The 26,769-nt window shown below is 30.8% G+C and overlaps 1 protein-coding gene across 3 annotated transcripts; it reads left to right on the top strand.

Moving 5' to 3' along the window:
- Positions 1-4,970: 4,970 nt before the first annotated feature.
- On the top strand, positions 4,971-25,638 carry LOC138692792 (probable cytochrome P450 6a13). 3 transcript variants are annotated; one of them, XM_069816003.1, is made up of 5 exons: positions 4,971-5,124; positions 15,110-16,064; positions 16,698-16,919; positions 19,032-19,283; positions 25,255-25,638. In XM_069816003.1, exons 2-5 carry the CDS (start codon positions 15,134-15,136, stop codon positions 25,422-25,424), a joined length of 1,575 nt encoding a protein of 524 aa, XP_069672104.1. In that variant the 5' UTR covers positions 4,971-5,124; positions 15,110-15,133; the 3' UTR covers positions 25,425-25,638. The 3 variants fall into 3 exon arrangements, with proteins under 3 accessions (XP_069672104.1, XP_069672106.1, XP_069672105.1); XM_069816005.1 differs by lacking the exon at positions 4,971-5,124 and adding an exon at positions 9,592-9,961; XM_069816004.1 differs by lacking the exon at positions 4,971-5,124 and adding an exon at positions 10,710-10,962.
- Positions 25,639-26,769: the final 1,131 nt, after the last annotated feature.

The following is a 26,769-nucleotide window of genomic DNA, read 5'->3' as shown; positions in this document are numbered from 1 at the left end:
AATGGTTTATATGTGCGGATTTGAAGGTTGTAGCATTGCTTTTTGGAATGCATTTAGCCTATACAATATTTTGCTGCTTTCTGAGCCAATGGGACAGTCGCGCTAAATATAAGCATTATAAAATAAAACGACAATTACTAGAGCCAGAGAAGAAAAATATTAAACATCAACCCCTTGTACCTCAAAGTAAAGTAATTTTACCCCCTTTACACATTAAGTTAGCGTTAATGAAAAATTTTGTTAAAGGGATGAATCATAAAACTGAAGAATTTAAACATATCCAGGAAAAATTTCCTGCTATTAATAATCCGTGGCGCTATAGCCCGTGAAGGGCTGCTAGCCTCACGTCTCCATGCCGAAGCAGAGGTGGATGATCATCCAACCAGAATGGAGATATCATGTGGTTAGCACGATGATCCCCCCAGCCGTTATAGCTGGCTTTCGCAACCGGATTTCGCTACCTATCGTAGCTCCCCAAGTGCATCAAGATGCTGGGTGGGCACCGGTCTCATACACTGGCCGAAATTTAATGAGAAAATGTCTTCCCCCTTGAGGACTTGAACCAGCGCGCATTCAGTAACATTTCCTGCTATTAGTGATTCGAAAATAAAAGCGGGAGTTCTCAATGGACCACAAATTAGAGAAATTGGAAGGAAAAGAGAGATCCGTCTGGATTGCATTCAAGGAGGTTGTATTAAATTTTCTGGGTAACTGTAGAAGTGAGAACTATGAAGAACTTAGAAAAATTTACTGTTTACGTATGAAACTATTGGTTGTAAAATGTCCCTGAAAATTCTTTCCTTCACTCCCATCTTAACTTTTTTCCCGAGAATTGTGGCGATTTCAGTGATGAGCATGGTGGGCGCTTTCACCAAGACATTTCAACTATGGAAAAAAAAAATACCAAGGACAGTGGAGTAGCAATATGCTAGCAGACTATTGTTAGACTTCAGCTCGTGATGTACCTGATGCCCAGTGTAAAAGAAAATGCAGAAAAAGAAAGCTGTGATCTTCTGAACAGTGAATATTTAACCTTATTGTCATTATATACAGCAATATTTTGAATAGACATAAATTCGAAAATTTCTCAAAAACCGTAACCAACAACTGTTTTTTATTGTCTTATTCGTATTCAGGAGGCTCAAATTAAATAAAAACATGGATCACATGCACAGCGCAAAAAAAAAGTTAAAATTTCTTATTCAGTGTTATTATTATTATTATTATTATTATTATTATTATTATTATTATTATTATTATTATTATTATTATTATTATTATTAACTAGCCGTACCCGTGCGCTCCGCCGCACCCGTTAGAAATAAATATAAAGTAATTACATAATTAAAATAGGACATTTGATCCAGGGAACATTCGTGTTTGATAGAAGGATAAATCGTTTAATATGTTACTTAATTTAAATTGCATCCAAATAATTAAAATGCGATCATTTTGGTCCAGAGACCTCATTTGGTGCAATGACAATTCCTTTAACATGTTTCTTAATTTTTATTACATGCAACCATAGGTTAATGAAGATTGACATAATTTAGATTTAATGTGTATATTTTATTTTACTTGTTATAGGTTTCCATTTAATTATGGTAATAACTTAATTTTAACCCTTGTTTTCTACGTATTCAGTAAATGGCGCTTGGCCCACTATGGTTCTGAACCCTTCAAATAACTTAAATTAAATTATATTATTTTATATTATATTATATTATATTATATTATATTATATTATATTATATTATATTATATTATATTATATTATATTATATTATATTATATTACATTATATAAAAACTTTTATTGTTTTGGGATTTTTTTATCCTTGGCATAAGGTCCATAGTGAAATGATAAAAAAGGAGAAAAGCTAAGATATTATATTATATTATATTATATTATATTATATTATATTATATTATATTATATTATATTATATTATATTATATTATATCAGAAGTTACTGTAATAACATTTTAGCATAATGTCCATCTAGAGAAACTACACTTTCCAATGGTGAAATAATAATTAATTAATTATACAAATCGGTTAATTTAGCTTCCGATATTACTTCATACAAACACAGAAACATTCTCTGTAGGCTATGATTCATAGCTTTCGATTGTTGCTGTCCAAGGCCCCTTATAGACGAAGTCATTTGTTTTTCAATTCATTACACGGCCTTAGATGGCAGTTATTTTAATTTTAAAACTCATTTATCTCATTGAATATCAGTCCTATCAAACTTTTTCAAGGAGTAAAACTTATCGCAAATGATTTTTAAAGAAACTTTTATTATGTAACATTTTTCACAAAAATCAATAATAAGCGAGATATTTCGATTTATTTAATTCAGGCCCCCTTATAACCCCCCTTTTAAATAATGTATTTTGAATTCCACATAGCCTAAAATCTAAGTTACAACGAACTTAATTTATATTCCAATTTTCATCGAAATCCGTTCAGCCATTATCGCGTGAAAAGGTAACAAACATACAGACAGACAGACAGACAGACATACATACATACAAACAAAAATTTCAAAAAAGCGATTTTCGGTTTCAGAGTGGTTAATTATATATGTTAGGACCAATTATTTTTGGAAAATCGAAAATTACCAGAAAAATTTCGGCTACAGATTTATTATTAGTATAGATTATTATTCACCTGGTGCTTTCATCTCATTTACAATTTTTCACATATTTTTAAATACCACATTATTGTCGTGATATTGTTTCAAAGATTGTACAGAAAGTATCTTTCCTCTACTAAAACAACTAATTTATCGGCATCGAGCTCCATTATGAATAGGCTAATGTGCACTACACAAAAATAGTATTTTTTGTAGATAATGAAAGCGTGCAATCATAGCTACTACTAACGCATGCGCAGTACACTGCATCTATCAGACAGTCTCCTCGCGACGAATTTCAAGCAGTCATTCGATGTTGTCTCTTCGTGTCTCCTTGTGTCTCCTAGCAACTGTCGCGTCGCGTCTGATTCTGTGTGCATCACATCATAAGAAATCAATGGGAGACAAATACCAACAGACAAAATGTCGCGCCGCGCCGCGTCTGATTGTGTGCACCCGGCCTCAGAAGTAAAGAGACGGGGAGAGGTACTTGTACATGGAATGAAAACTACAACCAGTGGTTGTTCGTGCACTAACATTGATTTCTTCATCAATCCCGCGAATAAAAATATCGATGTCATCTTACTACAAGCTGCAACGGTTTATGAACAGGATATGCCAGGAACTATTCCAGAGCTACATTTATGGTTTCAATTTTGGAAGGAGCAAAAAAAAAAAAAAAAAAAAAAAAAAACAGACACGGCTATGGAAGCTTGGCTGCATACTAGGAATAATTTCTATCCAAATATAAGAGAGCTTCTCACCATATTATGTGTCACGCCAGTGACAACTTGCACCCGGAACAGTCATTCTCAACACTGAGACGTGTGAAAACATACCTCAGATCGACGATGAACCAGGACAGATTGAATGGTTTGATATTACAATACTCAACATTCATCGTAACACTGACGTAGGTCCGGATGAAGTCATAGAAATTTTCGCAAGAAAATATCCCAGATGACTTCAGCTTCGTTAAACTGTAAGTAACATTTAATTGACTTTCCATTCCATTCATCATCTCCTTTAGAATTGGAACTAATTGAAGACTTAGAACCTTAAGGTACGATCACACGTCGCTACTTCTGCAGCGCTGCAGTACAAAAAAACTGCGCAACTCTTGTACTGCGAGTGTGAACAACAGTGCAACCCGAAAAGTAGCGGCTGCCGAACCTTCTGCCCGCTACTTTTCCATGCTGCGCGCAACTTAAAAGTAGCGGCGTGTGAATAGGGTTCTCAGGGTTGCAGCCGCAGCATTTTTGATATCGGTTTTGTTGAAACTTTTGCTGCGGTTGCAACCAGTGTTACCACCCAAATGTGCCAATGATACTTTTATTGTTTGGATATATTTTAATGTTAAATGTGATGAAAATAAATTATTTGTAACAGTTATTAAATACACAACACAGTCTGAGCATAATTGCTGACGATATAATTCATTTTTTTAATTTTCCATAGCGTAGTTCCAAACAGGAGGGTTGCCAACATTGATTACGTGAATATACTGTTGGTTATCATTTAAGTATATAGGCGTTTTTAGAAGCTTTATAGTAAAAATAATGTTAATTTCTGAATACTAGATACGACAGAAAAGCAAATAATAGATAAGGAAGCTTTCGCATAAGTTTCTTAATAATGCGAACATAACCACAAAATGTATATTGAGAAGTCAACACTGAGATGGGAACCTGCAGCATGACTGCGGCTGCAAAAGTAGCGCCTTGCGTTTGAACAGACTCGCAACCTCCAGTTGCAACTTTTGCTGCGCTTGGGTTGCGCAGCACGAAAAGTAGCGTGCAGCGCGCTACTTTTGGCTTACGTGTGAACACGACAGGCAACTTTTGCAGCTGCAGTATAAAAGTAGCGCTGCAAAAGTAGCGACGTGTGACCGTACCTTAAGAGTGACAAAATGTTATGTTTTATTTAACGACGCTCGCAACTGCAGGGGTTATATCAGCGTTGCCGGATGTGCCGGAATTTTGTCCCGCAGGAGTTCTTTTACATACCAGTAAATCTACTGACATGAGCCTGTCGCATTTAAGCACAGTTAAATGCCATCGACCTAGCGCGGGATCGAACCCGCAACCTTGGGCATAGAAGGCCAGCGCTATACCAACTCGCCAACCAGGTCGACTAAGAGTGACAATATTGTGGTGGTTTATTTATTTGTCTTTAATTCCATTGTTCTGTGTTATATATTCATATGTTATATTAGCCTCCTCCCCCGTTATTAAATCAGATCCGCGCCTACAGTCAGCCATAATCATGAGCGTGTAAACAATCCTTGGGACAGGAAATGCTGACGTCATGTGAGAGCAGCGTCTGGCCGGTCAAGTTAATCGCACTTCGTCGGAAATACAGCAGTCTCTCGGTGGATAGTGACGCAAGGCTGCACTCCAGCGAGGTTCGTTCGTGGAAGGAGGGGACGCATGATTGCAACGCTCTTCGTAACCACGAGGTTTCATCACTTCGGCTCTTGAAAGGTATACTGTTATACGTACCTATTACAACGTATACAATGCATAAATCATGCTATGGTCCGGTATGTTTTTAATTTGAGATTAATTAGATAGCTATGACCATGGGTGGGCAACTCGTGCTCTCGAAGTGTCAACACAATCTCAGTGCAGGTAGAACGGACTCTGTACTAGCTGTACCTACTGTCTGTGTGCGGTTCTTTCAAGACACAAGTTCGATCGCGTCTGCAGTGAGTGGCGGCTCGTTTTAAGTGAAAAATAATATAATTCCCAGATCATTTCCATTTAGTTACGAGTAAAAAGAGAATTTTTTAATTAAGAAGAGAGGTAAAGCTTTTATTCTATTACATTTTCTTACGCATGACATTTTATGTTACAAATAAACAGTGAAGGTTTTAGTAAAGAAATACTGTCTGCATCTGCTTTAGAACAGCTAAAGGTAAAAATGGGATATCGACAAGATGAGACTGATATCAAATATCATTAGCAAGTTATGCGTGCGAGTTACAGAATTGCAAGACATATAATCGACTAGCTAAGAGCATTTATGGATAAATTTGAAATGTGGCAGTATCATGTAGAACATAGACAACTTCACTTTCTTTGACTATAAACTATCTTGAAGAGTGATAAGAAAATCTTATTATCAAATATAAGACCCTACTTCAAGACCTACAGCAGAATTCACTGCTAAGTTTGGAGAAACAGTGACAATTGACAAGGAATCGAAATTTTTCTGAAATATTATTGGCTTACGTCTATAGAAAATCCTGAAAATTTATAGTTTTGAATTAATAAATATACAGAACAGCACGCCACTCAGATTCCAGCAAAATTAGGAATCGAACTGTTCGTAATGTTGCCTAAGTCAGAATTTCCAAATATACTCTTTGCCTCCATATATACTGTATGTGCTTCAGGCAGAGTTTAATACAAGAAAGAAGTGTAAAAGCTCTCAAAGTAAAGAAAGAGCTCAGAAGTAAGCTTATTTCATCTGCCGTGACGTGTAAAAAATACTTCCATGAATTTGTTATTGTTTGCGAATACAGACTATTACCTTTCTGAGAACAGAGGAATACTCAATACTGTATACAGACTTGTAAATTCTCGCGTTCTACGTTTCATAAGACCTATAATAAGAAATATTAACAAATAGTGTAATAATAAATAAGTGTTGCAGCTATATTTGTTGTATCTTGAAAAGGTTGTATTGAGTTTGTGCTTCCAGTACTAAACTAATTTACAAAGCTAGAAAATAATGTAATTTTGTTATGTGTTCAGGTATAGTCTGTCTAAAATTACTATAATTATTGAACCATGCGTCATTCTGAAATTCAAATCATAGAATAGATATCACGGTCACCTGCATGAGCCGCCATAGCGCACCGTGGCTTTTGCAGCGAAATTACAAACAACTTGTAACTGCTGCGGCTGGCTCCGTCTGCCTTTCTCTTTTTCAAGGTTTTTTTAGCACTTTGGGAGCACGAGTTGCCCATCCATGGCTATGACCGTTAATTAGGATTGCCATAATTCTGGATACAAAAATAGGGACACTTGTTTTCAAAAAATTAGGGATATCATTTGCATTAAAAACATACGTGGTGTGTCTAAAAAGTTCGGTGAATGGTGTCATATCTGAACGGCAACTTGGTGCATGTGCTTGCGCATGCGCATGGTTCTTCAGAGACTTGGAGAGAATCGATACACAGCATGCAATGCATGTGACTGGCAGTGTATACAGACTGCGACCAGTTGAACGTAGTCAGTGTGAGAGGAAGTGTCACAGCGCAATGGAGCAACGTGTAAACATCAAGTTCAGCTACAAATTGGGTAATACTGCAACGGAGACACATTGAATGTTGGTGCAGGTGTACGGGAGGGAAGCCGTGAGCAGAAAATGTGTTTACGAATGGTTTAAACGCTTCCGTGAAGGGAAGGAAACAATTGAGAATGAGCCACGTTCAGGTCGGCCATCGACAAGCAGAACCACAGAAATGTTCGAGAAAGTGCGACAAATGCTGGCACAAGATCGGCGACTGACTCTAAGATCGATTGCGGAGGAATTGGACATTAGCAAGGACACGGTGCACATCATCGTCCGCGATGATTTGGGTAAACGGAAGATCTGCTCCCGATTTGTGCCGCACAAGCTCACAGACGAGCAGAAAGCAAAACGGATGGAAACTTCTGGTGATTTCATTTCCATGTGTGACCAGGATCCATTGCTTCTGAAAACCATCGTCACGGGAGATGAGACCTGGTGCTACCATTTCCATCCGGAATCAAAACGGCAATCGATGTCATGGTGTTCACCGACTTCCCCGCGACCAAAAAAAAGCCGTCTGCAAAAATCCAAGGTGAAAACACTGTTGATCGCCGTCTTCGACAACAACGGCATCATCCACAAGGAATTTGTTCCTGAAGGTCAAACTATTAATGCTGCATTTTACCAGTCCGTTTTTAACCGATTGCTACAGCGTATCCGGCGGGTTCGGCCAGAGTTGCACAAGACTGGAAAATGGATGCTGCTCCATGACAATGCCCCTGCACACTGTACGATCCGTGTTCGCCAATTCCTGGCTCAGAAGATAGTAACTGTTCTTGAACACCCTCCGTACTCCTCTGATCTTTCCGCCTTCAAGCGGGGAAACAGGAAAAAGTCCGCAGAAGCCAGATCAGGGGAGTACGGAGGGTCATTGTCTTGGAGCATCATCCATTTGCCAGTCCTCTGCAACTCAGGCCGAACCCGCTGGGTACGCTGTAGCAATCGGTTAAAAACGGACTGGTAAAATGCAGCATTAATGGTTTGACCTGCAGGAACAAATTCCTTGTGGATGATACCGTTGTTGTCGAAGAAGGCGATCAACAGTGTTTTCACCTTGGATTTTTGCATGCGGCTTTTTAATGGTCGCGGGGAAGTTGGTGAACACCATGATATCGATTGCCGTTTTGATTCCGGATCGAACTGGTAGCACCAAGTCTCATCTCCCATGACGATGGTTTTCAGAAGCAATGGATCCTGGTCACACATGGAAATGAAATCACCAGAAGTTTCCATCCGTTTTGCTTTCTGCTCTTCTGTGAACTTGTGCGGCACAAATCGGGAGCAGATCTTCCGCTTACCCAAATCATCGCGGACGATGATGTGCACCGTGTCCTTGCTAATGTCCAATTCCTCCGCAATCAATCTTAGAGTCAGTCGCCGATCTTGTGCCAGCATTTGTCGCACTTTCTCGATCATTTCTGGGGTTCTGCTTGTCGATGGCCGACCTGAACGTGGCTCATTCTCAATTGTTTCCTTCCCTTCACGGAAGCGTTTAAACCATTCGTAAACACATTTTCTGCTCACGGCTTCCCTCCCGTACACCTGCACCAACATTCAATGTGTCTCCGTTGCAGTATTACCCAATTTGTAGCTGAACTTGATGTTTACACGTTGCTCCATTGCGCTGTGACACTTCCTCTCACACTGACTACGTTCAACTGGTCGCAGTCTGTTTACACTGCCAGTCACATGCATTGCATGCTGTGTATCGATTCTCCCCAAGTCTCTGAAGAACCATGAGCATGCGCAAGCACATGCGCCAAGTTTCCGTTCAGATATGACACCATTCACCGAACTTTTTAGACACACCACGTATGTACTATATACAGTATCTATATAGCAATTTATCATTCTAATTGAGTATTCTGACAAAGTATTTTTATCTAGGAAAGCTATGCGACCAATTTGAATACACACCAAACTAGTCCTATAATATTTCCAGCAAAATAATTATTGTTAAAATAAATATTTGTATACATCTTGATTACACAACTTTCAACACTATATCACTTTGAAAAACGTATTATGTGTCTTTCACGTGTTAAAGTGTATATTACCTTGTTAACATATTTCAGCCTGCTATTGGCCATCTTCAGAACTGGTTGTTGCTGGTCTTGGCGCTTTTTGTTTTGTTTCCTGTGGGGGTGTGTTTGTGTAGTGTAATGTGAAGTCAAAGAGTGTGTGTGTTCTGAAATTGAGTTGTGTGTTGAGAATTTCATTTGGATGTGTTTTTGTATTTTGTGTTTTCGTATTGTTTTAGTGTATTTAGTTTCTGGAAATTCTACACATCCAACCAAAAAGCTCCTCTAGAGTCTAGACCTTGCCGGTGGTCAGTTATATGCAATAGTCCCAGCGATCGTTTCCGATGTTTCTGTCCACCAGCGGCAGATCCCTCCGCTTGCGCTGCTGCTTTCATCCGCGAACTCAAGGCGCTTCGCCGAATTACAAATTACGTGCTATGTTACAACTTATATTACTAAATTTAATATGTTTTCATAATTCAACATCCATGTTTTATGACGATTAACCAGTAAAGATGCCTGTTCGATTATTCTTAAAGTTCGTCTCCCCTTATCTGCATGGCTGCTGAATCTACTAATGTTTAGCTTATTTTATTACCCCTGACTGGTGTTTATGTTATCCATCATGCATCAGCTGTTACTGTGTCCGTGCCAAGAGAATGAGGGAAAGACAGATAGAGAACACCACGTAAAAGCTACATGGTTGGTGAATCCTCGTCCCATGAAAATAGTTACGTCAGTCTGTCTCAAGCGGCCAGACGCAGTGAGTTAGCGAAAATTAAATACGGTTTATTACTTTGTGTTGTTTTTTGCAATGGTCACATATTCAGTGAGTGAAATTGTACATATTTTGAAAACGTAAATACGGAAAATTAAATCGTGTGACATAACAAGTCAAAATTATTGAGTATATCTAATGAAACAGGTTCTGTGAAAGATGTGATGTGAATTGTGTCATACAAGATGGCAGAAATTTCCAGCAGCTACTGTGTGAAGGGTGAGTACCGATTGTTATTATAAAAAAATAATCTAACGTAGGACATTCAATTTTAATCCATCGGATCGTGGATACAAGCAGGGGTGCGGTGGGAGGGAGGGCTTACCACTGGTCGACAGGCAGAAACGTCGGAATGTTCACTCAGATTCAAAATACGAAGATGTGAGCGATTAGTTACTCAAACTTTCTAAAAATACGTTACGTGTACACCTAGATCTGGGAATATATTCAATCTGTAAGCTATTCCACATACATATTTCACATAACAGCTGTTTTATTTCTTAATATCTTCTGGTCTAATTTTATCATTCAGGTCCACACCTCTGGAGTAACGGTCAGCGCGTCTGGCTGCGAAACCAGGTGGCCCGGGTTCGAATCCCGGTCGGGGCAAGTTACCTGGTTGAGGTTTTTTCCGGGGTTTTCCCTCAACCCAATACAAGCAAATGCTGGGTAACTTTCGGTGCTGGACCCCAGACTCATTTCACCGGCATTATCACCTTCATAACATTCAGAGCTAAATAACCTAGATGTTGATACAGCGTCGTAAAATAACCCAATAATAAAAATTTATCATTCAGTAAACCTCTCACATATATGTTACAGATACATTGTCAATCCTCAGAAACTTAGGAGATTAAATCCAATGTTCCTCAATATTTTGCATAATAATTGGCTTAAATGTGAAACCAAATCAAATGAAATATTTCATAAGATCAAGGTACATACTGTATTTGATCTTTAACGAGATTATGCGCTGAAGTGCAAACAATTTCAGACAACTTCAAGTTTATCTTCACATAGTTTCACCATGCCAACTTCCAATGGCGACACCTCTTATCACCTTTCCATTGAAAAAGAACTGGAAATCCGCGAATCACATATCATGTAATAACCAGTATTTCGTAACCCATTCGACTGGTAGAACGGATATATATTCCACTGCAGTACAAGAAAACTTGATAGTCTTCAGAGATCGGCTGAGGCCTAGTCTACCTCGAAGGGTAACTATGCTCTGTTTCTAAAATAAGATACCGTATCCATAATCTTAATTGCAATTTCTCTCATATGTGAAATTTTTATTATCACTAGCGAAGAGAACAATTTGAAACAATCCAATGAAAAATATACTACCATTATGCACACCTCACGTCTTTTTTTTATTCAAAATCCTTTACGTTATTATTATACATGCCTAGCAATTTATTCAAAATTTACCTTCGCATATATTTGATATATTCTGAGGAAAGGGGTAGTTACATCAGTTACTACGATTAATTATTAGCACTGGGCTACCTCAAGAAGTTGACAAAGAAAAGAAGTTCATATATGAGCCCCCTCATACTCTATTTTTAGAGCATTACAACTTCCAAAACATTTATGTTACAGGTCTCTTACTCGGTTCCAGGGGAACAATTCCAAAACGTTTTGTTAAGTGGAGAAATAAAAACAACAAAAAAAAAAACAAAAATTAAAAAACTGCAGGATCAAATAGTTGTCATAATTATTAAATATTCTGTGATAATTTTCAGAAACCGTTTGTATGGAATCACTTCCATATAAAAACAACAATCAATTGTATATATAAATATATTATTAGTGTTCTTTGTTCATTCTCTTTTTTTTTTTTAATTTTGTTTGGAAATTACTAATTTCAAAAGGCAAGAATAATTTTATAATTTATTTTACGTTTTATAGGAAATTCATGTTATTACGGAACATTTCTTCTGAATCCATGTATACATATAAATTGTACAATCTGTATGAGTTTTTTGCTATTCTGTGTAAAATTTGCAAATTCTATTGCGAATCAGATTGTGAAATAAATAAAATATCAATTCTTCTATTTATATTATATTATATTATATTATATTATATTATATTATATTATATTATATTATATTATATTATATTATTATTCACGTTTAGGCTTATACCCTGTTTCTCTTCTTTCTGCTCTGCCTCTGTTCAGTCTTTCTGAGGATCTACAGTATAATGCCGTGACTTTTGTAGGAGAGGCATCTTTTTAAGATAAATGATTATTTACGCAAGTTATCTCTAATCGGAGACTTCTCTAGACATAAAATATTTGCGCTTCAAAATATATCCACAAATTACACTCTAAATGTAATGTTGCTCCACTTTTTACGAAGTAGATCAAAGTAAAAGAAATATTTTCCTCTGAAAAAAATATATATACATATATTTTTTTCTGTGTACAAAGTGGTGAACGTACTCTCAGAAGTCATTACTTTCAACAAATAACTTAGAGCGCAGGTTAAACGGTAGAATAACTCGGGGCAAGTTTATCTCGAAGAATTGGCAGCCATTATCTGTAAAAAAAACCCTCGTTTTCGTATCAGTTTAAGTAACGCATAGAGAATAGTAATATTAGAAGCAGCCAGAATATAAAAATAGTAATTTTATGTTTATTCGTGAAAAATGTGTCATACAACCATATTTAAGTCTTACAATTTAATAAATGTGCAGTAGTGGCAAAAAAACCGGACCGACCCTTGTAGCTGATTTCAGAGCCTTGTTCACTCCAGAGCACGATAGACTGGTAACTAAGACTTTCGTGGTTCGAATCCTCCTGGGAAGGAAACTTTTTTTTGTTCCTTATTCAAATTTATTCTCAATACTTTTCGATTGCAGCGATATTTTACTACTTAATTAACTTATTATTCCCAGAACATGAATTTTACCAGCTATCGAAAAGTATTGGGAATAAATTTTCCAGAAGTTTCCTTGCCAGGCAGGATTCGAACCACGAAAGTCTTAGTTACCAGTCTACCGTGCTCTGGAGTGAACAACCCTCTGAAATCAGCTACAAGAGTCGGTCCGGTTTTTTTTTTTTTTTTTTTTTTGCCACTACTGTATGTTAGAATTTAGATAAGCTTAATGAAAAATGAATGATACTTTTGTGTAAAATGTAGAAAAAACAGTTTTTCATTCTCATTTTTATGTACACAAATTTACGTATTTTATGTAGCCTATGTCTCTTGGATTACAGTTAAGAAAATAACGCTAAATATGACAAATTAACCGAATTATTTTAAAACGCTTAACACCAATAGATTAACGTTAACATTATCCCTCCTTTTCTTTCCTTCCTTGATTGAGGGCTGCATCTCTACTTCTTCCTCTCATAACCACGAAATTATCACAGACGATTCTTAATATGAACATAAGTACAGAGAATTTCCTGTAGATGCTTTTACTATAAATGGAACGTGTTTCAGTATTGATTGGTAGGAGGCTCCGCATGTATTTTTGTGTGCACGAGAATTATAAAATAATGTACAATTTGCTATAATACGTCAAAGTATTACAAGAAAACCTCTCACAACATCGTTGCTATCAATCAAAAAATCAAATTTCCACTGACCAGGATCAGGCCCAAAAAACAATACCATCAAAATGATACAAATGCTTTTCTCATTATACAGCTGATTTGATACACTTCGACACAACTTAGTCTCTCACGTTATAATCTATATTCCTGTCTACGTTACTCTTTATAATCCATCTCCGCTATATCGCTCGACAGACACACATACGTTGACACAGTTCCGAAAGCAAGCACAGTATTTATAGAAGAATGGAAACAGAAGAAGAACAAAGAAGAATATTATAAAGAAAAAAAGAGCGAAGAAAAGTGGGGAAGCTATAACAAATACAGAGAAATCGAAGACTATATTTTTCTTCATTCATTAACTATATTTAAATAAGTTACATTTAAGTTTAATTAATAATTTATAGACTTTCATAAGGTAACTATATGGATATTGTAATCAATAGGACTATGTTAGGTATTTTCTATACACGCAAATTAGCCTTTAACTATTAACATATAAACTTCTGATCCATTCATGCATAACAAATAACTTTTATGAATGGGAGTAACTTACTTTGAATAATATTGTTACCACGTGGGAGTGCTATGGGGTCTATGTAACGGTAATGGCTAATTCGCTTGGTATAGAGCAGACATGCCCAACCGGGCAACTCTAGCCTTCAAACAAGGTGCGACAATGATGTAGAATATCTTATATGCGTGTGCCTGAATGGTATTCTGAGATTATACGTCATGTTGCACTTCGTGTGAAGGCTAGATCTGCTCCGGCTGGGCATGCCTGGTATAGAGGCTGTTTGGACTTGGATTATTCCCAACTGGAAGTTTAAATATTCTGAATACGAGTATAATGATTTTCTCCGAAGCATATGGATTCAGAAACATGCTGAATTGCACGCTTCATATATCTCTTTATCTTATGCAAAGAACACAATTTATAGAAAAATCATTTCAATGTATTTCAAGTTCATGATATTTTGTATTTTGTACAGCAAAGAAATATTTATTTTTATTAAAAAATTATTTGTATTTAATGTGTATTATTTGCGAATAAATTGACTCGTAGATACTGGCTATGAACAAAACTCCGTCCGAAAGGTCGCTAAACACTTACAGAATGTCCGAAACCATTTTTCGGTACCAGTGATGCCGAAAATGTGTATTTCCAGAAAAAATCTCAAAATCGATATTTTTACAGGAACAAAATACTTATTAATGGAGAAAAATTCGTTACGGCACCGGGAATCGAACCCAGCACCCTCAGTTTAGCGCGCTGAGCGCTCTTACCATATACAGTGCCGGCCAAATTCTCCTCGTTTGTATCGTCAGCCGTCACAGTGGATCGGGTCTTGGCATAGCTCAGATGGAAAGAGCACTCAGCGGGCCAATGAGGGTTCGATTCCCGATGCAGGAACGAATTTTTCTCCATTAATATGTATCTACGTGAATGACTACATGAAGTCACTGATTAGACAATATTGAATAGAGGACGGCGAGGTCCTCATATAAGGAAATATAGAAATAAAAACTTTTTCATTCTTTGTATAATGAGAAGGTATGAAAAACCGATTCCTTCACAAAGACTGAGTGAAGAACATTTGACAGGAATCATTTCACAAAGCTACCAATATTTGCTAAAAGTAATTTATTTTCGAGAAACCAATAAATAATTTAACAAAATCTTACTGACTAGAGAAAGTTAAATGATAGGATTATAATTAAAATGTTAAAGTACCACAGCACTCTTAATTTAAAAACAATCTTCGTACTCATTAATATGTTTGATTCTATTTCAGAAGACAACATAGAAGTATTTCTAAATGGCCATCTTATTTGAATATCTTCTTCTCGACATTGTGGTCCTAGCATCTTGCATCATAACGGGTGTCTACTTTTACTTCCAACACACCTGGACATACTGGAAGAAACGGAATGTACCGTATGTGCAACCAACGTTTCCTTTTGGAAATTTTGGAGATGTTGTATTTGCTCGAAAGTCTATGGGAGAATTGTTTAATTATCTGTATGCCAAACTAGAAGGAGAGAAATTTGGAGGGACGTATACATTTACAAAGAAAGGTTTCTTCTTCCGTGATCCCGAACTCATTAAGAGCATATTAGTTAAAGATTTTCCTAGCTTCCATGATCGAGGATTATTCTTCGACGACGAACTCGATCCCTTAGTGGCAGGCTTATTTTTCTTGCCTGGGAACAGGTGGAGAAATCTACGTGTTAAACTGTCACCGACCTTCACTTCTGGAAAGATGAAGATGATGTTCCAAACACTAGTCGATTGTGGACAGGAGCTTGGCGAATGTCTTGATGAAACTGCTGAGAAGGAGGAGGTTATTGAAATAAAAGACGTCATGGCTAGGTATTCAACAGATGTAATCTCGTCATGTGCTTTTGGCATACAATGTAACTGTCTCAAAAATCCAGATGCAGAATTCCGACAATGGGGAAGAAAAATCTTTGAACCCTCACTTAGATCAGCCATAATCGCCCTGTTATCCTCAATAGCACCAAGTTTGTTAAAAGTCCTCAAATTCAGGGGTTTGGACCCAAACATCTCAAAATACTTCCGTAGAATGGTGGAGGATACAGTCAAGTATCGTGAAAGCAACAACATTAAACGAAATGATTTCATGCAGCTACTGATTCAGCTCAAGAATAAGGGAATAGTCGATGTTGATTATCAAAATGATGACCACTATGGACAAGAGGTGGAGGAAGAAAAGTCAGTCGATAAGGGTAAGTAGTAATATCATAACTTTCTGTACCTAACCTGAACGTTTTCTTGAAATCAGATCTGTTAATGGAGATTTTCTTAGTCATTTAGATAGTTAAATTATAGACTTATTCCAAAATGCATTAAACTCTTGAAAAAGTGGCGTAACTTTTACACGTAACACGCATTTTTTAAGTAAGAGAAAATACAATGCGGAAGGAAGATAATAATTGCAAATTATGGATTAAAACTTCATATTATATTGAATCATTTCCACATAATAAATATCACTTGCCATCTTAAATAAATTCCAGACAAATACCTACGAATTTAAGATAAATTGTTAAAAGGACGGCTAGGAAAAAAGCATTTTCATGCCACAAATATGGGCTCAAATTCCGTTGGGTGTAAGTGAAATTTGAGTAAACACTGTTATGTACCAATTTAGCAACATAATCCCGTCTTCTCTGTTAAAATTCTAATATTTTTCTACTATTCATAGGTATTATAATAATATTTTGTATAATGCACAGTAGACTACATCCAATCAAACGTAGTATAGGCCTGTAGTGGGCGGCATACCCTCATTTTGTTCAACATTTCATTTATTCTTTCACGAATAATAACAAACTTATAATATAATCAATAAATTTCAGAATTTTCAATGGACAACTTGGCGGCCCAGGTTTTCATGTTCTATACCGGAGGCTTCGAAACAGCTGCATCAACAATGACATTCTGTTTGTACGAGCTGGCCTTAAACCCGGACATTCAGAAACGTCTCAGTTACGAAATTCTTGAAGTTATGGAGAAATATGGAGGAAAGATCACATATGAGTCCATTCAGGATATGGAATACTTAGACAAAGTTGTTTCGGGTAAGTCTAAACTTATATTTTTTCTTGTTATACTCTGCTTTGATACTCTTCACCTTTTTTATGTGATCCATTCTAACATTGTTCCAAAACGATTTCAGTTGCTTAAATATTTATAACTCTTCAAAATTTTAACTTTTCAAATTAGATTATTGTTTGTGTATAGGTCATTCGTTATCTCCTAAAACCAAATGCTTGTGTGCGCTATAGCTCACAGTAAGAACCTTATGGTCGAGGTAAGGGAGCTATCTACCTGCAAGAGGAAGTGTAGCGAAGGAGGGAAGCTTCCCAGTCTACTTCTTTCCCCATAAGCGCAGGTAGGTTTCATGAGAGCGAATGACCTATAACGGGTAGAACGGTGATCTATTATGAGACGTATTCACAGTCTTGGCCCAATGGAACTAATCAGAGTAATACATTACACAGTGACATTAATTAAAAACGTTTACTGAAATTAGATACACTTTCGCAATAATAAAAGCTCTCTTTGATATACGGAAATACAACGTCCCGGCTATCTAGTTAAAAATTTCGACTTAGCTTAACAGTGCTACATAGGTCCCACTGTCTAGAGTTTATTCACATGGAGAAAAGCAAGATTTTAACGTTGTCTCAGGGACATAGTGCGAGATAGGAATGTAATCAAGAACTTCGCATTGCCATCAATAATACGAGTATAATCTTATCTAACCTAATATTATGTAATGCCTACGTCTCTATAAACGAAGTATGACCTCTGTTAATATAATGGAATTGGAAGTTAGAGACGTTAATTGAATTTAAACCATTAATTTATTTCCAAATGTGCAAGATAAAATTTTAGGACAGAATCTGGTTTATAAATTTTATTCCATATCAACTATTGGACGTTACTAATAATGAAATTGTTTAATCATAATTTCTATATATTCCTTGCTCTACTATTAACTTACCCTGTACTTATATGTTAAGATAAGTAAAGTTCGTGCTTACCTTTCCTTCGCTGAAATCCAAGACTCGAGAAGCATACAGTGATAACTAGTAAAATTATGTCTTTCACCTCCCATCTTTCTGCTGTCTGGATACACCAATAGGACCTAAAGAAGAAATGAAAATACAATACTAACAATATTATATTTTTGTTATAATGCTTAAGTTATTTAAATAAAATACCGGTATTATTTTAATTTAAAAAGTTTTTTACGAACAATTTCAAAGATGTTTCAAGGAATTAGCTGGATATTTTATTAATAAGTTCGCATTTTTTTAAATTAAAATATTAAATTAGGTTAGAATTATGTTTTCGGGTAATCCACCGTGTCCTGGAACTTGACGCAGTGGATTACCCAAAAGCTTTATTTTAATCACAGCTACCGTGAAAGCCCAAAAACGCATATTAATTTAGGTGTTCTCAAGTTTAGTCTAGAATGTAACAGATTTTAAAATGTTACTGAGATTTTAGAATTGTTTTCAGAATATCATTATCTTCCAAGACACGTCACATATTTAAATCAAACATGTTACACTTTTATAACACAAACATATTAAGTCTTATACAAACATCCAAACCTGAGCAGAGCTTTCCAGAACCCGAAAAGAGTTTTCTATCAATTAGCTATACCAAACCAAATATTTGCCACTTTTATTCTCTTAAAATTTCACTTAAGAGTGAAAAAATTATCACTCTTCTGTTTAATGAGGCAATAATAGAAAAACACTTAGGCCTACATACACAAAATCTTACGGGATATGAAACTGGATTGTTTTTTTTGTTTCACACACCTACAGTACATTAGGGTAAATTTGGTAAATTATGTCAAATTGTGAATAAATTCAAACCTAGGACTGCCAAACGTTTTAATATTCATTCATCCAAGCTTTTATTTTTCAGATATTAGAAATATAATGTAACCATATGATAACATGGAGCTCTGGCAAAAAGCAATAATAGTTAAAATCTGCCATAAAGCCACTTTGTCCTTCACCATTTTATGGGACTCTCCACAAATACACTATATATTCTTCCGTTAAATTTTTTCAATTAGAAGACTTAAGGCTTAAGCAATCATAATATTTCATTCACAATTTTCAACATTGTCTAACAAATTGCAATAACAATGTAGGCCTACTTTTCAGAAACTCTCCGCAAGTACCCAATATCAACGCTGCTGAACCGAGAGTGCACAAAGTCGTACCGAATCCCGGATACCGACATCGTGTTAGAGAAAGGAACTCCGATATTTATACCCGTTTTGGCACTTCATAATGATCCCAAGTACTACCCTAACCCGGAGAGATTCGACCCCGAGCGATTCAGCGAAGAGGAGAAGGCGAAGAGACACCATTATGTGTACCTGCCTTTCGGAGAGGGACCCAGGATATGCATCGGTAAGTCAAAAGATTAAATGTTATTTACAGAGCGATGACTGAAGCACAGATGTTGAAATATGGGGAAATTACTTATTAGAAGTAAATATAGATCAAATAAGATTTAAATTTTGTAAGAAATACTTGAGAGCCAATGGAATGCCTCAAATATAGCAGCCAGATTGGAAATGGGGATGGAGGGTAGTAGGATAACAATATTAGTTAGGAAAATTACATTTTTGGGTTATATCATAGAGACAGAAAAAAGTGATATCTTGAAAATATGTTTAAGATTCCTACAAACGATGAAAATCAAGTATAATTATATAAAATAACAGAAAATAATGTAAGCAGTTTATGACTAAATTGGTTATGACAATAAATTGATTATAGTAAATAAATTTGATAGGTAAAATTATAAGAGAGAGGAACAACGAGATAGTGAGACAGGAAATGTTGAGCAATTTAAACGATTTAAAATCATTAATAGATTATAAAGAAATGAAAGCATATGGGGACAGGAAGAACATACAAAAGTTAAAAACAGGGAAGAAATGATAGAACTAGCATGATGGAGATTGGGAATTCGGAGATTAACATGTAGAAGAAGAGACGTAGGAAAAGATATATGCCCTTTACTTACTTAAAAATGGCTTTTAAGGAACCCGCAGGTTCATTGCCGCCCTCACATAAGCCCGCCATCGGTCCCTATCCTGAGTAAGATTAATCCAGTCTCTACCATCACATCCCACCTCCCTCAAATCCATTGTACATTATCTTCCCATCTACGTCTCGGCCTCCCCAAAGGTCTTTTTCCCTCCGGCCTTCCAACTAACACTTTATATGCATTTCTGGATTCGCCCATACGTGCTACATGCTCTGCCCATCTCAAACGTCTGGATTTAATATTCCTAATTATGTCAGGTGAGGAATACAATGCGTACAGTTCTATGTTGTGCAACTTTTTCGATACATGTCCTTTATGTAATCAAAAAGAAGATGCATTACACATTTTATTAGGCTATTTTTCCCAGAAAATTAACGAACAAAAATTTTTTTCTTCAGGAGCCACTACTAAAACTAAACGTAGAAATAACATATAGGAAATTGTATACAACAAGTAAACGGAAGAAAAATGAGGGAACTAGGAAAATTTTTAAAATTTAATCGAGAGAGAGCTATTATTTTTTAAGATAGAGATGATTTAATAATAATAATAATAATAATAATAATAATAATAATAATAATAATAATAATAACAGCAATAGTAATAATAATAGTTTATTTATTTATTTATTTATTTATTTATTTATTTATTTATTTATTTATTTATTTATTTATTTATTTATTTATTTATTTATTTATTTATTTATTTATTTATTTATTTATTTATTTATTTATTTATTTATTTATTTATTTATTTATTTATTTATTTATTTATTTATTTATTTATTTATTTATTTATTTATTTATTTATTTATTTATTTATTTATTTATTTATTTATTTATTTATTTATTTATTTATTTATTTATTTATTTATTTATTTATTTATTTATTTATTTATTTATTTATTTATTTATTTATTTATTTATTTATTTATTTATTTATTTATTTATTTATTTATTTATTTATTTATTTATTTATTTATTTATTTATTTATTTATTTATTTATTTATTTATTTATTTATTTATTTATTTATTTATTTATTTATTTATTTATTTATTTATTTATTTATTTATTTATTTATTTATTTATTTATTTATTTATTTATTTATTTATTTATTTATTTATTTATTTATTTATTTATTTATTTATTTATTTATTTATTTATTTATTTATTTATTTATTTATTTATTTATTTATTTATTTATTTATTTATTTATTTATTTATTTATTTATTTATTTATTTATTTATTTATTTATTTATTTATTTATTTATTTATTTATTTATTTATTTATTTATTTATTTATTTATTTATTTATTTATTTATTTATTTATTTATTTATTTATTTATTTATTTATTTATTTATTTATTTATTTATTTATTTATTTATTTATTTATTTATTTATTTATTTATTTATTTATTTATTTATTTATTTATTTATTTATTTATTTATTTATTTATTTATTTATTTATTTATTTATTTATTTATTTATTTATTTATTTATTTATTTATTTATTTATTTATTTATTTATTTATTTATTTATTTATTTATTTATTTATTTATTTATTTATTTATTTATTTATTTATTTATTTATTTATTTATTTATTTATTTATTTATTTATTTATTTATTTATTTATTTATTTATTTATTTATTTATTTATTTATTTATTTATTTATTTATTTATTTATTTATTTATTTATTTATTTATTTATTTATTTATTTATTTATTTATTTATTTATTTATTTATTTATTTATTTATTTATTTATTTATTTATTTATTTATTTATTTATTTATTTATTTATTTATTTATTTATTTATTTATTTATTTATTTATTTATTTATTTATTTATTTATTTATTTATTTATTTATTTATTTATTTATTTATTTATTTATTTATTTATTTATTTATTTATTTATTTATTTATTTATTTATTTATTTATTTATTTATTTATTTATTTATTTATTTATTTATTTATTTATTTATTTATTTATTTATTTATTTATTTATTTATTTATTTATTTATTTATTTATTTATTTATTTATTTATTTATTTATTTATTTATTTATTTATTTATTTATTTATTTATTTATTTATTTATTTATTTATTTATTTATTTATTTATTTATTTATTTATTTATTTATTTATTTATTTATTTATTTATTTATTTATTTATTTATTTATTTATTTATTTATTTATTTATTTATTTATTTATTTATTTATTTATTTATTTATTTATTTATTTATTTATTTATTTATTTATTTATTTATTTATTTATTTATTTATTTATTTATTTATTTATTTATTTATTTATTTATTTATTTATTTATTTATTTATTTATTTATTTATTTATTTATTTATTTATTTATTTATTTATTTATTTATTTATTTATTTATTTATTTATTTATTTATTTATTTATTTATTTATTTATTTATTTATTTATTTATTTATTTATTTATTTATTTATTTATTTATTTATTTATTTATTTATTTATTTATTTATTTATTTATTTATTTATTTATTTATTTATTTATTTATTTATTTATTTATTTATTTATTTATTTATTTATTTATTTATTTATTTATTTATTTATTTATTTATTTATTTATTTATTTATTTATTTATTTATTTATTTATTTATTTATTTATTTATTTATTTATTTATTTATTTATTTATTTATTTATTTATTTATTTATTTATTTATTTATTTATTTATTTATTTATTTATTTATTTATTTATTTATTTATTTATTTATTTATTTATTTATTTATTTATTTATTTATTTATTTATTTATTTATTTATTTATTTATTTATTTATTTATTTATTTATTTATTTATTTATTTATTTATTTATTTATTTATTTATTTATTTATTTATTTATTTATTTATTTATTTATTTATTTATTTATTTATTTATTTATTTATTTATTTATTTATTTATTTATTTATTTATTTATTTATTTATTTATTTATTTATTTATTTATTTATTTATTTATTTATTTATTTATTTATTTATTTATTTATTTATTTATTTATTTATTTATTTATTTATTTATTTATTTATTTATTTATTTATTTATTTATTTATTTATTTATTTATTTATTTATTTATTTATTTATTTATTTATTTATTTATTTATTTATTTATTTATTTATTTATTTATTTATTTATTTATTTATTTATTTATTTATTTATTTATTTATTTATTTATTTATTTATTTATTTATTTATTTATTTATTTATTTATTTATTTATTTATTTATTTATTTATTTATTTATTTATTTATTTATTTATTTATTTATTTATTTATTTATTTATTTATTTATTTATTTATTTATTTATTTATTTATTTATTTATTTATTTATTTATTTATTTATTTATTTATTTATTTATTTATTTATTTATTTATTTATTTATTTATTTATTTATTTATTTATTTATTTATTTATTTATTTATTTATTTATTTATTTATTTATTTATTTATTTATTTATTTATTTATTTATTTATTTATTTATTTATTTATTTATTTATTTATTTATTTATTTATTTATTTATTTATTTATTTATTTATTTATTTATTTATTTATTTATTTATTTATTTATTTATTTATTTATTTATTTATTTATTTATTTATTTATTTATTTATTTATTTATTTATTTATTTATTTATTTATTTATTTATTTATTTATTTATTTATTTATTTATTTATTTATTTATTTATTTATTTATTTATTTATTTATTTATTTATTTATTTATTTATTTATTTATTTATTTATTTATTTATTTATTTATTTATTTATTTATTTATTTATTTATTTATTTATTTATTTATTTATTTATTTATTTATTTATTTATTTATTTATTTATTTATTTATTTATTTATTTATTTATTTATTTATTTATTTATTTATTTATTTATTTATTTATTTATTTATTTATTTATTTATTTATTTATTTATTTATTTATTTATTTATTTATTTATTTATTTATTTATTTATTTATTTATTTATTTATTTATTTATTTATTTATTTATTTATTTATTTATTTATTTATTTATTTATTTATTTATTTATTTATTTATTTATTTATTTATTTATTTATTTATTTATTTATTTATTTATTTATTTATTTATTTATTTATTTATTTATTTATTTATTTATTTATTTATTTATTTATTTATTTATTTATTTATTTATTTATTTATTTATTTATTTATTTATTTATTTATTTATTTATTTATTTATTTATTTATTTATTTATTTATTTATTTATTTATTTATTTATTTATTTATTTATTTATTTATTTATTTATTTATTTATTTATTTATTTATTTATTTATGTCTATAACAGGGCAAAACCCTAATTACAATAGACAGTACAGATATTTGTTTTAAAAAAACATCATCCATTCATTAAGAACGTAGTTTTCTGCCCAAGGGCAGGAAATTGACTGCAAACCCAGCATTCTCCAATCTTTCCAATTTTCTGCCTTCCTCTTAGCCTGTGCATACGATCCATATCTTAATGTCGTCTATCATCTGATATCTTCTACCCCTAACTTTTCTCCAGTTCACCATTGATGATTGCAGTGCGTCGTTGAGTAAATGAATTTATTATTATTATTATTATTATTATTATTATTATTATTATTATTTAATGTGATGTACAACAGCCAGGGGCAAATAACAGTTCAGCACATGACGATTTCATAACAAAAACATTAATAATAATAGAAATTACAATAAGAGTACATAGGAATAATTATTAAAATAACAATTGAAAATAATGCAAATGAAAGGATGGAATCATATAACTGAATATAATACAAATGATGTAAAAAGATAACGAGAATATTATAATACATATCTAAACATGTATATAATAATAATAATAATAATAATAATAATAATAATAATAATAATAATAATAATAATAATAATATAAAGAAAGCAAAGTGAGAAAACTGTGCTCTTCTTGTGATGAAATTAAAACTACACTATTCACGAACTACAATCTCAAATTACGTTTCAGTTCTAAGAAACATTACTAGCGAAGATGGAGACACCTTGATAGTTATAGCTGGATGCATATTACATTAAGTTTATAGTTTAGCTGGAGATATACCAGACAAACCGAAAGTTAGCTGGAGCTAGACCAGGCATGCTGACAGCTGGATACACGTCGCATAATGCAAATACATCAGACCTCTGTACAACAAATTGACATTTACAGCTGGAAATCCACTACACTATCTGCAGATGAATAATATACTTTTTTTTTTCCTTTTTAGGAATGCGGTTCGGACAACTGCAGACAAAAGTGGGTTTGATTTATCTTCTCTCCAGATACGAGTTTAATGTCAGCAAGAAAACACCAGTTCCTCTTGTAATAGATAAGCAAACTATTTTCTTATCACCTCTTGGTGGCATGTACTTGCAAGTTAAGAAGAGGACTAACTGACCAATGTGTTGTTCCTGGATGCAGTATTATTACAAGTGATAATCCCTTCAATGTATATATGTAATTATGTTAGTATTTTCTACGGATTTTATAACACAAATTATAATTTTATTGTATTAACTATGATGTCTGATTTAATGTTTTATGAGTAGGCGTAATTACCATGTATTTCTAATATTTTAATAAAGAATCATTTGAATGTTTTGAAAATAGACATCTTGATATATTTATCTATCCTGTCTTTAATCTATTCCTCTTAGAATGTCCATCTTATAGTAGGAATGTAAGTTAAAGTGTGAAATAGCTATTATGAATCATAGTTAAAAATTGTTTTTCTTTCTATATCAAACAAAATGTGTCACAATTTTTTTAACAAAGGATCTTATTCTTATTGAGGAACTCTCCGTCTTCTATTGATCAAATTACTTTTATGTAGTCATCACGTAGATATTTATTAATGGAGAAAAATTCGTTCCGACACAGGAACTCGAACCCAGGACCCTCAGCTTGGCCAGCTGAGTGCTCTTTTCATCTGAGTTAGGCTGGAACCCGATCCAGAGCGTCGACCGAACTCTACTCCTTTGTATCGTCAATGGCCTACTACCTGCATTTTAACCAAATGTCATATATTTGGGGAGACCGAGACGTAGATCGGAGGATAATATTAAAACTGATTTGAGGGAGGTAGGATATGATGACAGAGACTGGATTAATCTTGCACAGGATACGGACCGATGGCGGGCTTATGTGAGTGTGGCAATGAACCTGAGGGTTGCTTAAAAGCCATTTGTAAGTAAGTAACCTAAGTAAGTAAGTAAGTGTGTCATATAAGCAGGAACACATATTTTAATGTGGATCGGGTCAAAACATAGCTCACAAGCAAACGTTCTGATGGGGGCAGATAAAAATGTTAATTTTTTTTTTCTTCCACCATGTTAATAATGTCAAAAGAAATGCTTATACAAATTTTGGTCACTCGACCGCAATTACGACGCTGTCCAGAAAGTGATTTTCCCTGGGGCCGTTTATAGAAAAAAGCACAATTGCATGGAAATATTTATTGAAACAGATACAGCAATTGTTGCGCTATTTATCAACATATCCACCACTGGAAATGAGACATTTGTTATTTGTGTCGTAGAAGTCACCCGCCTCAGATCAGAACCAGCGTTTGACCGCGTCACCACCTCTCTCTGTCGATCCCATTATATGAGAAATGTCTCAATTCCGATGGAAAATATGTTGAAAAATAGCTCAATTGCTGTGTCTGTTCCAATAAATTTGTCCAATGAATTTGTTTTTTTTTTCTGTTAACGCTCGTGGTGGACTTATTTTTTACGGCCCT

The sequence above is a fragment of the Periplaneta americana genome, chromosome 17 (assembly GCF_040183065.1).
Source record: "Periplaneta americana isolate PAMFEO1 chromosome 17, P.americana_PAMFEO1_priV1, whole genome shotgun sequence".
Taxonomy (NCBI): domain Eukaryota; kingdom Metazoa; phylum Arthropoda; class Insecta; order Blattodea; family Blattidae; genus Periplaneta; species Periplaneta americana.
The sequence above is the reverse complement of the archived record's forward strand: the minus strand, read 5'-3'. Positions and strand labels throughout refer to the sequence as shown.

Bases quoted from the DNA above. Each gene is read 5' to 3' on its own strand.
- LOC138692792 (XM_069816003.1), top strand. From the start codon at position 15,134: ATGGCCATCTTATTTGAATATCTTCTTCTCGACATTGTGGTCCTAGCA. The intron at 16,065-16,697 runs GTAAGTAGTAAT...AATAAATTTCAG, and splicing joins AGAAAAGTCAGTCGATAAGG to AATTTTCAATGGACAACTTG. The intron at 16,920-19,031 runs GTAAGTCTAAAC...CCTACTTTTCAG, and splicing joins CTTAGACAAAGTTGTTTCGG to AAACTCTCCGCAAGTACCCA.